The 16,092-nt window shown below is 53.8% G+C and overlaps 6 protein-coding genes across 6 annotated transcripts; 2 read left to right on the top strand and 4 right to left on the bottom strand.

The window, feature by feature from the left end:
- Nucleotides 1-81: 81 nt before the first annotated feature.
- W97_06666 (uncharacterized protein) lies at nt 82-1,992 on the bottom strand (the record flags this gene model as incomplete). The annotated part of the gene is made up of 3 exons (XM_007784540.1): nt 82-212; nt 261-1,562; nt 1,620-1,992. 3 exons carry the CDS (start codon nt 1,990-1,992, stop codon nt 82-84), a joined length of 1,806 nt encoding a protein of 601 aa, XP_007782730.1.
- Nucleotides 1,993-2,974: 982 nt separating this feature from the next.
- Nucleotides 2,975-6,508, top strand: W97_06665 (uncharacterized protein; the record flags this gene model as incomplete). Its single annotated transcript, XM_007784539.1, has 10 exons — nt 2,975-3,135; nt 3,340-3,700; nt 3,749-4,001; nt 4,048-4,541; nt 4,591-4,810; nt 4,857-4,979; nt 5,029-5,139; nt 5,198-5,461; nt 5,509-5,640; nt 5,832-6,508. 10 exons carry the CDS (start codon nt 2,975-2,977, stop codon nt 6,506-6,508), a joined length of 2,796 nt encoding a protein of 931 aa, XP_007782729.1.
- A 187-nt stretch (nt 6,509-6,695) lies between these two features.
- W97_06664 (uncharacterized protein) lies at nt 6,696-7,057 on the bottom strand (the record flags this gene model as incomplete). The annotated part of the gene is made up of 2 exons (XM_007784538.1): nt 6,696-6,899; nt 6,986-7,057. The coding sequence occupies 2 exons, from the start codon at nt 7,055-7,057 to the stop codon at nt 6,696-6,698; spliced, it is 276 nt and encodes a 91-aa protein (XP_007782728.1).
- A 1,013-nt stretch (nt 7,058-8,070) lies between these two features.
- Nucleotides 8,071-9,541, bottom strand: W97_06663 (uncharacterized protein; the record flags this gene model as incomplete). The annotated part of the gene is made up of 4 exons (XM_007784537.1): nt 8,071-8,999; nt 9,055-9,202; nt 9,262-9,421; nt 9,525-9,541. 4 exons carry the CDS (start codon nt 9,539-9,541, stop codon nt 8,071-8,073), a joined length of 1,254 nt encoding a protein of 417 aa, XP_007782727.1.
- A 1,507-nt stretch (nt 9,542-11,048) lies between these two features.
- Nucleotides 11,049-12,299, bottom strand: W97_06662 (uncharacterized protein; the record flags this gene model as incomplete). The annotated part of the gene is made up of 2 exons (XM_007784536.1): nt 11,049-12,032; nt 12,087-12,299. 2 exons carry the CDS (start codon nt 12,297-12,299, stop codon nt 11,049-11,051), a joined length of 1,197 nt encoding a protein of 398 aa, XP_007782726.1.
- Nucleotides 12,300-12,709: 410 nt separating this feature from the next.
- Nucleotides 12,710-14,127, top strand: W97_06661 (uncharacterized protein; the record flags this gene model as incomplete). The annotated part of the gene is made up of 2 exons (XM_007784535.1): nt 12,710-13,407; nt 13,461-14,127. 2 exons carry the CDS (start codon nt 12,710-12,712, stop codon nt 14,125-14,127), a joined length of 1,365 nt encoding a protein of 454 aa, XP_007782725.1.
- Nucleotides 14,128-16,092: the final 1,965 nt, after the last annotated feature.

Below are 16,092 nucleotides of genomic sequence, written 5' to 3'. Positions count from 1 at the left end.
AATGGCCTATCGCTGGATCAGAGATCCAGATTCGGTACCACGCTCCTCGGAGCGCTGGTGTTAGTAAAGAGAGTCGGCTAGTCAATGCAGAAGAGACCTCATACTAGAGGGGATGTAACCGGTTGGTGAGATTGTGCCCCCTCTTTCTCCCTCCGACTTCATCGATTCCGGTGTCTCGATAGACGTCACAATGCTGAGCTGCGGCGGTACATCTAGCGGCAACGAGTGGTTATTACGCGGGTCTTGTGGTGAGATCGGACCCATTGGGATACTGTCGTTTCTCCCTCTCGTCAGAGGTGCAGGCTTTGCTTTGCTCTTCGCCGCCTCGTTGGCGATTGTAGAAGCCGCTTTTGAGACACCGAATGCTGACGTGATTTTCTTGTTGGGCTTGCCGGCTGTAGCTCTCTTCAGAGTAACACCCTTCGTCGTGTTGGCTGGTGCCTTCTTCGGAGCGGCTTTCGCGTTCTTTCTTGATGCAGCGAGAACCTCGGCGATTGATTTGCCCTTGGTGGCGGGAGTGGTCCTCCTCGACTTGGTCGGTGTGGCGGGCAGCTTGCTCTGAGCGGGTTTCTTCGACAGCTGAGGAAGCAACTGTGGGCTCGCAACAGGCGTGATTGGACTTGCGATAGGTGTCGGTAGAGATTCGAAGGGTGTCTTCCTCTTCTTTGGCGAGATCACTGCCACCTCGACCATGCCAGTCTCTTCCTTCACCTTTTGCACCTCTTCGTTGGTAACTACCTTGAAATTCGCCACCTCTTCATCGTCCCACTTAGGCAGCGCAGCGTGCCGCGCTACCTCGTCGCAAGGGCCCGTTACCACAAGATCCCAGCAATCATCCAGGTCTTTCCCGGATGGCTCAGGGTCGTTGTTGACCCATACTGTGAGACCATCCCGCCTGTTCCGTACCATCGTGCACATTTCTCGTACAATGCGCCGGACGCCAGGCACCTTGAGCGTCGTACCAGCGACGATGACTGCGTCCGGATACGTCTTCAGATCTGCGCGCGTCACCGAGCCGATAGCCTCGTCGTCCGGGTTGTGCTCATTGTACAGGACCATACGTGGACGAAGCTTCCCGACGCCATGACTTCTCTTGCCAGCATGTACTGTCCGTGTCACGTCCAACGCTTCACACACTCCACACAAGGGCGGTACCTCTCCGTCAAATAACGCGGCCTGGAAGGGTTGAACATCATTACATTTTGAGCACACCATGTTGTCAAGACCGCCATGAAGCTGGATCGTCTTTGGCCATGGCGCTTTTCCCTTCAGAGGGACCTCAGTCGCTAGAGGAGGAAGGCAGGTATCTAGTCCGTCAACGTTCTGGGAGTACAGCCGCAGCAATCGCCCTTCTTTCGCCAGCGTCGCGAGCAGGTGGTGGAAAGCGGTGGGCTTTGCGGACTTTGTCGCATGAGAGAGCTCTCGGACCATGTCGTGGAACACTGAAGTGGAGGTGCCATCCCGATAGACGGACGCGTCGAACAGGTCTTTTCCAGAAGATTTCAGGTTATGCTGCGCCTTAAGCGATCTGAAGAGACCTTTGGAAGAGCGAAAGTCGGGTACTGCGAGGTTGTTAACAATTGGCCAACCGAGGGAGGCGGACGAAGGATCTAACGTACTTCCAGCAGACACAGAGATGCCAGCGCCAGCGACTACTACGATCTTGCGCTTGTTGTGCAAGGCCTTGATTAATCGACGTAATTGGACTTCTTCGTCACCGTCAAGCTTGTCTGACGTGAGGTCAAGATAGTCTGTCGGTCGCGACTTGGAATCGGTCTGGGATTCGCTTTTCGCTCGAGTCAATTTGCGCCTTTTCGCCGGCCGAGGGTTGTCATCGTCGCTGCACGCCATGCTTTCCGGAAGAGGGGTGCTCTTGTTGGAGCACTGCTGCGACGGTGGCGGTGTGAGATAGAAGTCGGAAGGAGGAGTGGGCGAGCGAGAGGCCGGCGAGCTCAGCCGGGAGCTCGCATTGGAAAGTGAGTCGAAGTCCATCGCGAAAGGAAGGAGGGCTGGCGCGGGGAATGGGGTAAGTGAAAGAGAAGGCACGGCTATATCATGGGGAGATGGCAGTATATGTGGCAGTCTATTGCGCGCTATAGGTTTGCACGCGACGACGCGGTGCAGAGTGTGAAGCAGAGCGCGGTGTGGGAAGCGACGAGGAGGCTGGGTGTCGCGGTGAGGTAGGAGACCTTTGGAGGTGAGGTTGGCCGATCGGAACTAGCGGCTCTTCGGGCGCCCACCTGCCCAGTTGTTTACCTTGTGTTTTTCGCTGACTGTATCGAATTGCACAAAGAGCATAAAGAGCTCTGGTTCCATTTGTCCTCCTCTCTGAGTGTCGTCATGTCGCAAGCCATGAGCCAGCCTCACTGCAAGTAAAACCGTGGGCTCCTTCCAACATGTTCGATCGTTGGCCTGCGGGAGCATCTCCTCACGATATGTCAACGCGTTATGGTGGCAGAGTGCGCTATAGATCACCAGCCTGGTTCCTCTCGATCATACGCTGAGGCATACGACGTTGCGACAAAGCAATTTCTTATGCTGCTGTTGCTGGGGGAAGGGACTAGATTGTAAAGCTGCGACGAGACGTTGGAAATGGTCGCTTAAAAGAGCATAGCGCGGCTCGCTCAGGGCGATCTCCATGCCGCGGCACGCGCTGCGGGAAGCCTGCGGCGCGGCATCCAGCCATCGCGCGTTCCTCGAGTACGAGTAGGTACCTTCGTACCTAGATTACTAAGTAGCCTCATACATTGAGTGTTCGAGTAACCAAACAGCGTGTTCGTAGGCCAGATCTTCGGTTGGACACTGATGGCCATGTCGCACGGGCTGATCCTCCCTTTCCTGTTATCGATTGTCCACGCGGGAGATGCGTGAAGCTGCTCGTCAGACACTCTAGTCAGCTTTCCATTCTTTGAAATAAAGGTTTTGTACTCCGCAAGACAATTTGCCTGGGGTTGCCCCAGGTATGCCTCTCATCATGGATAACGAATACAACATGGAGAATCCGGACACTATGGATGATCTTTTCGGAGAGGGTGAACAGTTTAGCCTCGCCCCGGGAGCAGCATCAGTGCCCCAGATGCCCGTCAAAGGTCTCGCTGAGCGGCTAGACGAGTTGCACACGAGCGGTTGCTGTCAGTGAGTAGACTTCTGTTATGTGAACCTGTCCATTATCGTCATCAACGCGTATCCTAAAATGCTGTGCTGGGTTCGTTGGCAGTGCAGGATATGGTAGCGTGTTCATGTATCCCGTCTTTGTCTGACTAGAACTCCCTCAAGAGTGATGAGTCTGCTGTTGGCTTTGTAAGTCTCTACTCATGACATTGACTTTCAGCCCTCTAGGAGAATCGCATGGTCAAAGCTAGGCTGCGTAGCCTCTGTAACTCGTGATGGGCGCGAGGTGGAGTTTCGAAGTCTTATCAGACATCCAGAAGATGGTCGATGGGAACTCAGCAAGAAGCAATCCCTGCGGCTGGATTATGCGCACGAGGGGTCCTACATCGCTCATCTCTCGTGGGGACTTATGGGAACAGATCTAGCGGTAGTTGACAACTCTGGCCGTATCTCTCTGTTCACAAACACCTTTACTTTCGTGCTGGGCAGAATGCAAGCAATGGTCAAGAACAGTATTTCAGAGCCAGAGAGTGAACTGAGCGCTGTTGTGGGTTTGCATTGGCTTTCTATAATTCCCCATTTTCAAAAGGTACGCAAAGATTGACTTATGGCTCATCATGTGCTGACTATGCTACAGCGTGTTTTGTATCACACCGCGGATAGATCTGGGGATGAATGGAATTTTTGCATGTCATTTCATCAGTCATTTGATGCTCATAACCCCGTATTGTCCAAGGCAGCTTTGATATACACAACAAGAAGCGGCACGGTCAAGCTGCTCTACCAACCAAGCAAAGACTCAAGCCAATGGCGAGAAGCAACAACTGAGCTGCCGGGCTTCAGCTCCGTTCAGGATCTGCTTACCCATGCAGCGTTCGCGCCAGACAATGGTAAGCAGAGGTAGCGGCTTTTTTGGTGTCTACTAACCGTATAAAGACGGCTCTCTGTTATTGGCAGTACACAATGCTAGTCAACATCTGCATCTGTACCGCACTACGGTCAGCTGGAATCCCGTCTACGGCCAAAGTCCAAACCCAAAAATCCCGCCGCCGGTCAACTCCGTAACCCCTACGCTTGATGCTGTTCTCCTCAAGAGAGAGGATGGATGTGCTCCGCTGGACCTCTTACCGCAAGTTGAAGATCCGGCATCGAATCCGGTAGATAATGTGACGGTTCCGGCGCAGTTAACCCACCTTCAATGTGTACCGGCTGCGCCGGATTATGGAAGAGGGCCGACAACGCCTACGATTGTAGCCATCTTCTCGAGCAATCCCAATCCTTACTCCGCATTAGACCACATCACCCCACACCAGCAGAGCTTCAGCACGATTGCTCGATGGGAGATACAACAAATTGCCGAGACGAGCCTTCATTCTGGATTTGACCTGCTGACTAACAAGAGGAAATCGACATCCTCCTTTGGCGGCCGTGTAAGTGCGCTGGCCTACTTGCTCCGTCAAAGCACTAACACATATGCAGAGGCTCTGCCGCCTTGCGCGTCAACCAGATGTGCCCACAAGTGCCATCATCTTGTCGACTTCGTCTATGATGCAGCCCAGGATACTCGCTTGTCAGCTGAGTGACGGGAGTATTGAATTTCGAGACAGGACGTTGATGGACCTGATAAACCCTGATTACGCCGACAACAGCGTCGACTCATTTCCGCAGACTGGCTTCTCCTTCCCGCTTGCAGAGCCTGGTAAGTATCTTGACATCCGCTTGAGTACTCTGTCTGACCTTCTTAGGGGCCGGCTACCTGGCATTTTCGCCCAATATGTGCATAGCTGCTGCTATCCAGGAGGATGGCTCACTAATCTTGCGACGGCTCGAGTATTCACTTAGCTCCCTGAACATTGCTGAGAAGAACCGTATGTATGTCAGTCTGCGTGTTACGATGCCTTTCGCTGATTACGACAGACAATATTGATGCTGCCATTGCGGCAATCGTGCTTCAGCACAGCAACGCGTGTACACAGTATCAAACAAGCGATGACATCTTCGCAAGCGTAGCGCAAGATCTCGGACCGGGTCAGTGGAACGCGGTCCTTCTATATCCCTGAGCGCGTTTGGTAGCTGATTAAAACAGCACGGACCCGACAACTACTGAGTCAAGTCTACCAGGCTATGAGCCTGAACCTCGACTTCTTAACAAATGAGAAGGAGCACGCTACAACGCTGCTAAAGGGTGCAGCGCTGGGGAAATGTCTCAGTGCCCAGAGCCTGCTTAGGGATCCAGCAGACGAAGCAACTCGCACGTTATCCGGGAAGCTTGCGTGGTGCATCCTGAACATGCGCTCGCATGCCTTCGTATTCCTACAGATGTTCCGGCCCGACCAGCCACCGGAACCTGGTATGGATGCCTTCACCCACGATACGTACGTGAGCTAATCTTGGTAGATTTGGCAAAGTCGCTAGTGGGCTTGGTCAAGTGGTCGAATGACTTCCTGGTCTACATCGTTGATGAGCTGATGGAGCTGGCGAGAGCCGTCAGGGGTCAAGAGCATGACAGAGCCTTTGTCCAAGAGAAAGGTAGGCGGGTGTGAGATATGTCCCCTGGCCCCAGAGATTATTGGTGCTTCAGAGCCCAGACGACTTCTTGGATGCGATGGGTTTTGACGGAGACGAAACTTTGTCGCCAAGCCGAGTATCATCTTGCACATGCAGCAACTTTCGCCATAGCCACTTCAATGCACCCAAAAACCCCGCTGACAGCACCGCAGTAAACGCAGCCAACTCTCCCGCCCTCCTCCTCCTTCTCGCCAGCGCACCCCGTTACCTCCTCCGCATGCTCCTCCGCCCGCTCCAACTCTGCTTCAAGACCGTGCACGCGGCCCTCAAACAACCATCGCTGCCCCGCGCCCAAAAGGCCGTCTACGAAACGCTCAACAACATCTTCATAACGAACCCGATCTCATGCCCCCGCTTCGAGCACATCGTCCCTGGCGAAGTCGACAAAGCGGTGCGAGACGCCTACACAGCCGCGAAGCTCAGCACCGAGCAGCGCGGTGCAGCTGAGAAGGCGATGCTCGTCAATGCCGAGATACCTGAGTGCCTGATGCCGGCTGTGAGGCAGCTGCTTACGGGCACGCTGCCGAAGCTGCTCAGCGAGCTGCAGGACACGTCGAAGATTTATTTCGCGGACCTGAAGTGGTTGGGTCTGCACGATGGCTGGATGACAAGGGAGTTTGCAAGGCACAGGGCTGTGGATGTTGTGAGGAAGGTGCCGCTGGCGAGAGAGAAGAAGCTGAGGATGTGCACGCGGTGTGGGGCTGTTATGGAGGATCTGGCGCCGCCGGCGGAGGGGAGGAATGAGTTGGGGTGGCTGATGTTTGCGCAGAAGAGCTGTGTTTGTATGAGTAATTGGGTAGCGGTTGGGGAGGGGAAGGGAGATGCTTGATTGTGTTGCTGGAACTTCCATTCTATATCTTTGCGGATGGAATGCCTGGACAGGCAAGCTCAACGGCTAGGAAATCATGCTTTGGGAGATGCCGCTCGAAGCACTATCCTGGTCTATGACATGTTTGTCCGACGCTCCATCCCTACTATGCCCCATGATCATACCCTAAACTCCCATCCAGTAGACCTTACTGCTTCGTGCTAGCCGCTCCCTCCTGCTGCATCCCCTCGCAACCCGTAACCTTCCCAATCACCTCCTCGGGCTTGCCCCATCCGCTCGCCGAGGGATCCCGCCCTTCGCTCGCGGCCTTCATGTCGTTGATCGCTTGTTCCTTTTGTTCGGCGCCGGACTGCTTCCATGCTTCGCTGCCGGTCACGGTGCCTACTGTCTCCTGGTTTGAGGGAGGGGTGTCAGTCATTTTGCGTTTGGTCTGATAGCGGGAAGGGCGGCAGACAGAGGGGAAGAAGGAAGACGTACGACTGCTGCTGCCTTGATGTATTCTGCGTGCGAAGCAATTAATCCGGGCTGTTGATTGTTGTTTGAGGCCATGTTTTCTCTGAGATGTGGTGTTCGAAAGCAGAAGGCTTGTTGGTAGGATTCGCAGTTCCTTTGTAGCCGGTGCCGTGGTCAATTGTGAGGTATTCAGAGTACCTTTATAGACGGTGCTGCAGAGAATCGTCTATGCGCCGCCGCTTTCAATGATGCGCGCTCGAGCGCGGGCGTATCGAGAACTTGACGTCATTTCGGGTTCCCTGTCACTCGCAATGCATGCTTCCCAAACAGGAAACAACCCATCTTCCGTGGAACGCCGCAAAATTTGACCGACTTTCCAAACTCGGAACTGGACCGGGGCAGCTTTGGTCCAGGAGAGCCTGTTTTTGACGTTGCGAACGTGTTCGTGCTGAAGGTCTGGCGGGTCTACGTCGTGGGTTCAGCGCAGTTGACACCACTCATTAACACAACGAAGTGCTTCATGGGGTTTGTGATGAGTTCTCTAAACTCGGTAGTTCCATCAAACTCCACTCATGTTGTCGGTGAATTTGTCCGCCAGCTATGTTCTTCCACCACAATCTCACGCATACCAACTGTGATTTGTTCGGTGCTCAGCACCCTTCCATCGAAACCCGGCATGCCTGAATGATGGAGCAGCATTTAAGGTAACAGTCGATTCGCATTTGAAAACAACTAATCGTTATGCGGCGTTCTACGAGACACGATATGTCCGCTTTAGGAAATCCATTTGTAGAAGCTGTAAAGACCTTCACAGCCCTCATTGGCCTGGAGACAACGCATGAGTCATACATTTGGCACATCGTCTCACAGACAAGCCCGAGAACTGTAGGGTTTGATGTATCTAGGTCGCAAGTTCCACCAGAATCAGATCTAAAGTCCAGACACATGCCGCACACACAGCGTACACCCGTTTCCTTGATCATGACCTACAACGCACAACACTCTCCGAACATCGCCGCTATCAGATAGATCCATTATCGATTACTAGCCTGCACAGCTTGACCAGCCTCGCCATATGCCCAAGTCGGAAGAGCAAGCCGAAGCTGCTCTCAAACGAGGAAAGCAACAAACGCAAAAGACACCACCGCAAAAGCCGTGGTAGCAAACCCCTGCGAACCGGTCACAGCTACAGCAGCACCAGTATACTGAGCCGGACGTGACACAGTCGAAGACGGTACCGTAGTATTGGTCCGGTTGCCCGGCACAGTAGTATTGCCCGGAACAGTCGTATTATCCGGAGTGAGGATACAATTGGAGATGCCCAGTGACGAGCTGACGCCGACTTGAAGGAGTGCGGCGCTGGAGGTGTTGCTGGCAGTCACGCTGAGTACCAGCTCGCCCGCATTAGCAACGTCAACGGTAAAGGTTGTGTTGGTGTCAGTGGACGCCGTTTTGAGCTCAGCACCGCTCGCGTCCGTGAGAGTAGCGTCTAAAGTGCCAGCGGTGATGCTTGTGAGGTTGTAGTTCAGTGTTTCGCCAGCTTGAGCATTGTACGTGAACTTATTCGAGCCGCTGGCTGCTACGAACGCAGTGATGGAAAGGCCGGAGACAAGCGTTGACGATGTGTTAGAGGCAGTCAAGTCATTGGTCAAGCCATTGGCAAGCACAAGATTGACAAAACTCTGCTGCGACTCCGCGGAGCTGAAGATGGCATACTGGCCACCCGTCCTGAGTATAGCCGCCTGGACGTCTGGGTCTGTAGCTGCACTGGAGCGTTCGGGAAGGAAGCCGAAAGAGATGCGGATTCCGTTAGCAGTCGCGTTATCTATCGCGCTGATCAATTGCTCAGTGTAGCTATCCGAACCGTCCGTCAGAACCACAATGCCCGTGCGGTCAGCTGTGGGATCCGGGCCCTTGGTAAGTTCAGTAATGGCCGCCTCGACGCCGGAGGCAATGTATGTTGAACCAGAGGAGTCCAAAAGATCGAAGGGGATGGCCCCTGCAGGGTCGCCAAGCTCGTAGATCACTGCGGCGGAACCTGTTGTTGTATGAGCGACCGCTTCAGATGCCTTGAGGTACGCTGGCTAGCTCACCATCGAAGTCAACCACTGTAACTTGGTCCGCCTGCGTGCCGCTAGCTGCGGCTTCAGCATTGCTGACGAGGGCATCGTTCAGGGTTCTAGCTGCGACAACGCGGAGGTTCGATGGATCAGTCCAACTGTTGGAGCCGGAGGTGTCGACCTGTTGGTAGAGACGTCAGAAAAGGCTGGCCTTGCCACTACAAGCGTCGCTAAACCTACGACGATGGCAATTTTGCGTCCGCCGCTACCGCTGATGGATAGATTCGGACATGCTGGGGCGTTGCTGGTAGCTTGACGTGGAGCGAGGTGTGCTGCTGCTGCGGATCCAAGCAACAGAGCTGCTGTAGCGAGCTTCGTAGTGAGGGCGAGGAACTGGACCCTGATTGCTCAACCTGTCAGTCTGCTATTGTATCAGGCTCCCTGTGATATGTTGCCGTGATGCTCAACAGTAGCTTGTGTAGCGGCAGGACGCTCTGGAGTACTCGCGGGTGGATTCCATGGACTGACTCCATGGACTGGACTCACATTGTGGAGATGCTCGACACTGTCTTCTTGCTATGAATGTGGATGAGTGATTTCAACGAATGAAAAGTTGACTGTGCTTTCAAAGAAAGTGGTCCGGATATTCGTCAAACTTTGCGTCTTGACTTCTTCCAAGGACGGAAACGAAGGATTTATACAAGTATAGGAGACTAGTCATAAGGAGAGGAGTGGGTCTCCACTGAGTAAACAACAGGGCTGTCAGAGACCTGACCGCTTATTCTCGTATCACTCATTTGGAGCTGCACCATGATATCGCCAATCACATGCCTCGAGAGCATGCCGAGTGGGACGCCAGCGAGCCCGGAGGGCATCCGAATCCGCGTCTGCGAGATGTGTGGTGCCTGAGGAGGCTTTCGCAAGGCGTACTCGTCCTGCGTATTGGTCTCGCCAAGATAGGGCAGAGACAGTAGAACCGGGGTATAATTTAGGAATCATGCTAAACATAGCCTGTTAGTCCTCGATTGCAGGACAAGCTTTCTAGGAAATGGGAAGAGTTTAGCGAATGTGGAGAAGGCTGAGGCATGCTAAGACCTCTTTACCCGCTGCCTAATGCACCCGTCCCCAGGTTCCGAAACTCAGCCCCACAAGCGATGCAAGCGGCATTTGCGAGTTCGAACGTGGCTTGCAGTGTTGTTGGCAGAGACTGATGAATATCTTCAGCTGAAGTCGCCATGTCTTGGCAAGTAGGCTGAGTACCGGAACCTCAACATTCATGCGCGCTACGGCTGATATGGCAGACCTATCAGATCGGAGTCTCAGATATAAGACGGACCGTCAACAAAGCCGAATATACGAGAGTCGGCAGCCCTCCGACGGCCACAACGCAGCTGTATGGATCGTTTGGTCGATACATGTAAATGAGCACAGATGTTTCGCTGGTGTCGCTAATTCCTGCAGCCTATTCGGCGTGAGGATGGAGAAGGTACTATGTCTTTTAACTCATAGGCAGGGACACCTAGTGCGGGCTTGACTGGCTACATCGGGATTGCATTGCGCTGAGCGCATACACTTCCACTACGGTTGTGGTGGCGCACAGCTTTGGCGGTTTCAGGACGTCGCTCGGGACAGGTGCTCATTCAATAACGGGCATCTCTCGTGGCTGCTAGGCCTACAAGTCCTAGCAACTATAATCTCATGACTGCATAGGAGCCATGCATCGTGTAGGATTGGAGCGTGCGTCTAACGCCAAACCGTTGCCTAAGGAGATACTCGGCACTAGACCAACGCCAGCTTGGTAACCGCTCTCTTTGTGAGCCCGCCTTGCGGCATAAACGTGGCGTTTTGCTGAGCCAAGGTGCCAGCTTCGGGCGCTGAACTGGGAAGATCGCTGTGAGCGAGGTGAGCTACAATCACAACAGGGAACTGCTAATCACTCAGAACTCGACACTTGCTTGATTCGTTCTTCTCGTCTGCCAGCAAACAAGCCGCTTGCCCAAATCCTTCTTAACGCCAGCGATTCGGTGTCATATGCCGAGGTAGTATTTCGCTCTCTCATAAACAAAAAAGCTGGTCGCAACCATAGGCACGACCTTCACATAGCCGATGGCAAGACCCACAAAAAACCCTCTCCACCCTCTTTCCATGTGTATCTTTCGCGCAACCTCGGTCATGGTCAAACGGTGGCCGTCACCCACTACACCGCCGACCTGCATTCTTCGACGTATAACCTCTAGAGGGTACGATAATGTCTGCGACACAAAGCCCGCCACTCCTCCCGTCGTCAGCTCTGCCCAGTGCTTCAGCTGCGCAGGCTTCTCGGGATCCCGGCTCTTTCCCCGGGTATTGGGCAATGTAGTATACCGCGCCAGGCGAGGATGCCGCATCAAGTCGCCCATGGCGTCGTGAGTGAGGAAGGAGAATCCTGCATAGGGAAACATGCCCCACATGGTCGGCGTAAATCCACGATAGAAATTCGATAGTCCAGATCGAGGCGTCACCTGCTGTAAGGAGGTCGCTGTGGCATTCGTTGTTGTCGAGGCAATCTGGTATGCGGACGACGTATTTATATGGGGGGCTGAAGCCTTGCCGATAGGCGCCCGCTCATTGTATATTTTCTTGCAGATGCCGGTGAGAGAAGAGCGCGAGCCGCGCTTTGTCTCAAACGCTAGCCGTACTCTAATAACCTCGAGGGGGTATGTAAAGAACACAGATACAAGACCCGCAAGGGAACCGCTCGTGAGTCTCCGCAGGGACGTCTCTTGACTCTTATCTTTGATGATGACGGCCCGGATTTGCTCGTAAGCTAGGAACTTGATTCCGGCATATGGGAAGATGCGGAGAAGGGTGGCCGAGTGACCGCGAAACAACCCTCTTGAACCATCTTGCGCCCAGATGTCTTTAATCGCAGTCGCAACGCCGAACCACGACCCGGTATATTTGGCGAACTGCGGATTGGAGGCCTGGAAGAGGATCTTGACACGGTCTAGAGGACCAACAATCGTCTTAGCCTGCGCGTCGTTAGCTCACGGGGGCTCAGCGCCTTCCTCGATCGTGGAGCATACGGCACATCCTGCTATACCCCCCGCCAGTCCGCTCTTCAGGATATATTCCCGACTCCGTTTGTCTAGCTTTGGCGCCGCAGTCGGGTTCTCAGGCAGTGTAGCGTCCGCATTTCGAATTGCCTGCGGTGCGTGTGCAGGTGTGGTCATTATCGCTCGTGGTCGGTCCGGTTGCGGAGGCGCGTAGGCATCGTTGCCTAGGATGCTCGAGGGCATGCCAGAGAGGGCACTTGGGCTACCCGATCATTGATGTTTGAGAACAAATGCCGTCGGTGGGAGAACGATATTAATTTATTATGCGTTCCACTTCGGAAGCATACACGACTGGCCGTGGCAGGCTTCGGGTGACGTCTTTGGGTTTGCCGAAGGCCGTTGTTCCCGCCGCAACAAACCGGGCTTTTAGGCACGTGACCACTTACTCGCTACTGAACCATCTTCTCACCAGGCGTAGATATGGCAATTTCACTTGATATTAGGGTCGAAACAAGTTTGTGTCTAGAGCGTGTCGCTCGCCGTAATACCATTTCGCAATAATGTGTGGGCGACACAAATACAACCGCGTCTAACAAACTTGCTGAATACGCTCAACATTAACTTCGCAGTTGCCCGCATAGGTCTTCCTTGCGATGGCGTCCAAGCAGCCTCTAGACCCTATTCTCTATCGGAACGCTGAAGGCGATGTTACACTCATTGACATTCCAACATCAATCGCCGCTGCCCAAGGAACAAAAGATCATCCCGCCTTCAGCAGGTTGCTGTCATCAAAGCCCCAAGAAGTGCCTTTTGCTATGAACGATCCCAAGTCGGATGATGCAAAGAGCAAACTGGCGGAGAACACAGTGGATGCAGCTCTACACGAGGAATATCGCTCGATCACAGAGCGAGCGCTAAATGCAATCAGAACCAACTTTCAAGGAAACTGGTGTCATCCACGGGAACTGTTTCCGGAAATCCAATTGAAAGGCAACAACCGGGAATCGATGAAGCGCGAAGACCACCAGCCTGGGACTACTGAGAACACCTTCGACGACACATTGTCATGGCGTGAAGAGTCAATCGAGAAGAGCATGGCCCGATTAACAGGACTGCCGCAAGATCTGCTTCCACAGCTTGCGGAACAATGCGACTCGAAACATGGAGACAAAAAGCGCTTTCTCGTCAAGTACAGTAGCCCGAAGACCACAGATGAAACGAATTCAGAGGAGGAGAAAGACAAGGAAGGTTATCTTCCTTACGAGCCTCTGCAATATAACCTTGACGACAGTGTCCTTCGATTGACAGTGTTGGATAACTTGGTTACGGGAAAGGCCGCCTACACATTCAGGTAAGAACACGGTTGGAGAGCCTAATGATGACCTGACGCCGATCTGGAGGCAGGGTTCCTCCACGGGCAAGTTGTTTATCTGGCGACTGCTCCGACGCCACATCACTCCGCGCCGCTATCCGCACGATAGCACAGGAGTATGATACGCCTCGCAAATTCGATCTCATACTGCTCGATCCACCCTACACGAATCATTCCGCTAAACGCAAGAGGGCATACTCAACGGATTCGTTGGGCAACCTCAAGGACTCCTTGCTGCGAATGGACCTACCCATTGCAAATAATGGCATTCTGGCCGTCTGGATCACCAACAAGCCAGCTATACGCACCATGATCCTCGGTGCTGGAGGAATTTTCGAGAACTTCAATGTCGGCTTGATTGAGGAGTGGATTTGGGTCAAGACGACCGTGAAGGGCGAGCCCATGTTTGCACTCGACAGTTCCTGGCGCAAGCCATACGAGGTTCTGCTTGTAGGAAAAGCCGCGGCCAACCCATATACCGTGGCAGAACCAGCAACAGATGTGAAGAGGAGAGTCATTGCTGGCGTGCCGGATCTTCACTCACGAAAGCCATGCTTGAAGAACCTCCTGGAATCGTTAATGGCCGATCCGAACTCGTACACCGCGATTGAGCTCTTCGCCAGACATTTGGTGTCAGGGTGGTTCTCCTACGGTAATGAACCGCTACGTTTTCAATGGGATGGCTGTTGGGCGGATTGAGAGATCTGTCGGAAAACGGCCATGGATGATGTCAAGCGGATTAGCGTTTACTCGGATATGTGATTTTGACGGAGGTGCGGTTGATCGTGGACCCTGTGGCTCCAGTGCGTGTCGGAAAGAAACGGTACAATCCCAGCCCGCAGCGTGCGGCCGTTGGATGCGGAAAGGACACCAGAGGGGAAGCTCGGCTTGCGCGTGTAAACGCGAACGTGGGGTCCCCGCACTTGCTCATGCCAAGAGATGTTGGAGACATGAGACCGATTCGCGCGATAATCCGTCCGCCTTACGAAATACGAGAACAATGAAAAATGGGCTCAGATATGGAATGCGGTTTCGGCGGAAGATTTCCTGCTATGCAAACAGTCCCAGTCTGCTCATGTACATGTGATCCAGTAGTGCAATACCTACGTTACAGAGCAACTTACCATCTGACCACTGACCAGGTCAACAGATGATTAGCTGACGAGCGCTGGACGCCTAGAGGCACGAAACACACCGCCAGTGAGAGCTGAAAATTCTTACAACAGACATTGTGCTGGCTAGAGACGGATGTGGAAGGACGCGATCCAATTTCCGTTGCGATGCATGGAGTTCTCGGAAAGGCAAGTCGCATGAAGGTCGTTGAAAGCACTGAAATCTCAATACCTACGATACCCGTCTCGAGCCTCTCGCGGAATCTCAGGCAAATCAACTCCGGCAAGGAGACGAGGCGCTCCGCGAGGGTTGACACTTCGTTCTGACAGTGCAAAAGTGCGCTTGATACGGTTGCGGAGAGGTGGAGGGGCATTTCGGATTGCCCCAAACAGTAAGGTCAGCTAGCTTCGGCAACAGGCCGATCTAGGTCTTTGTAGGTCCTTTAGAGTACTGGTCCATATGTTTCAACGAGGAAAGTACTTTTCTAGACCCCTATCTACTTCGAGCGTCAAGACCTTGTTTGCGTGCTACTCGGTTTGTAGAGCTGACTGTTCCCCTTTGTCACGAGCCAGGAGTAGATACACCGCTAAGTCTGTACTCCCTCATGCTGAACGCTCCATAGAATGTGGGAGGGCAGCTGACCTCTCTTTCCATAATTTATCGGAGACTATATGCGGGAGATAGATATCTAAATGCTGTGGGAGAGCCCCACGAAAGCTGCCGAAACCCTTCCCCAAGCGACGGACGCGCTCCGCCGGTGATCGGCGGTGCAGTTGTTTCAAGGTTTGCGTGCTTCGGCCGTCGTGCCGCTGGCTCGGACGACCGCCAACGCGCCACTGCTGCCCAAGATTCATGATTTTCCCGCAGACACCCGACGCTGCGAACTGATTCGTGCACCCTTCACAAACAGAACCAAAATCCGGAGGTCCATCAGACCGCTCCGCCGTGGGGGAGCGCGGGTACTACGCGGGCGTGTGGCCATGTCCGGGGCAGGTTTGACGATCCACGAGCAGGCCAAACACGATGACGGCAATGCTGTCTCTGCTCTTACGACCGTGTGATGAAAGCAAAAGAAACTCTGGTGTGGATATTACTCGCCAACACGGCGTCTCGAGATTTCCATGGCGTTGGGGGCGCATTGGTGTGGGATGCGGGTTGGATGCCGCACACCCAACCCGATCTCTCCGTTAGCTGGGCGGAAGGCTGAACGGGCTGACGGCCGGAGCAGCCTTGACGCGGGTGCCGTCCTTGAATCGCCATGGAAAAGCGGTGTTTCCTTCCGGGGCGCTCTCCCCGTTAATTCGGTTTCGGGCGGTGACTCACCGCTAATCATGGCGAGGGAGATGAAAACAAGCGCATGCTACAAGTCATTTTATGGGTGCAGCCGGAGTCGGTTTGCGAGGCGTGTTGGTATTTGATCACGCCCATCCCCCATCACAGGCGCGTAACAGATGATTGCTCCTTCAGACCGCCGCCCTTTTCTAGTCACAGTTGCATAGCGGACACATCATAAGGGTCATATAATAACAAGAGTCGTCCTGCTACTTTCGT

Source organism: Coniosporium apollinis (genome assembly GCF_000281105.1).
Source record: "Coniosporium apollinis CBS 100218 chromosome Unknown supercont1.34, whole genome shotgun sequence".
Lineage (NCBI taxonomy): Eukaryota > Fungi > Ascomycota > Dothideomycetes > Coniosporium > Coniosporium apollinis.
This window is presented reverse-complemented; position numbering and strand designations above follow the sequence as displayed.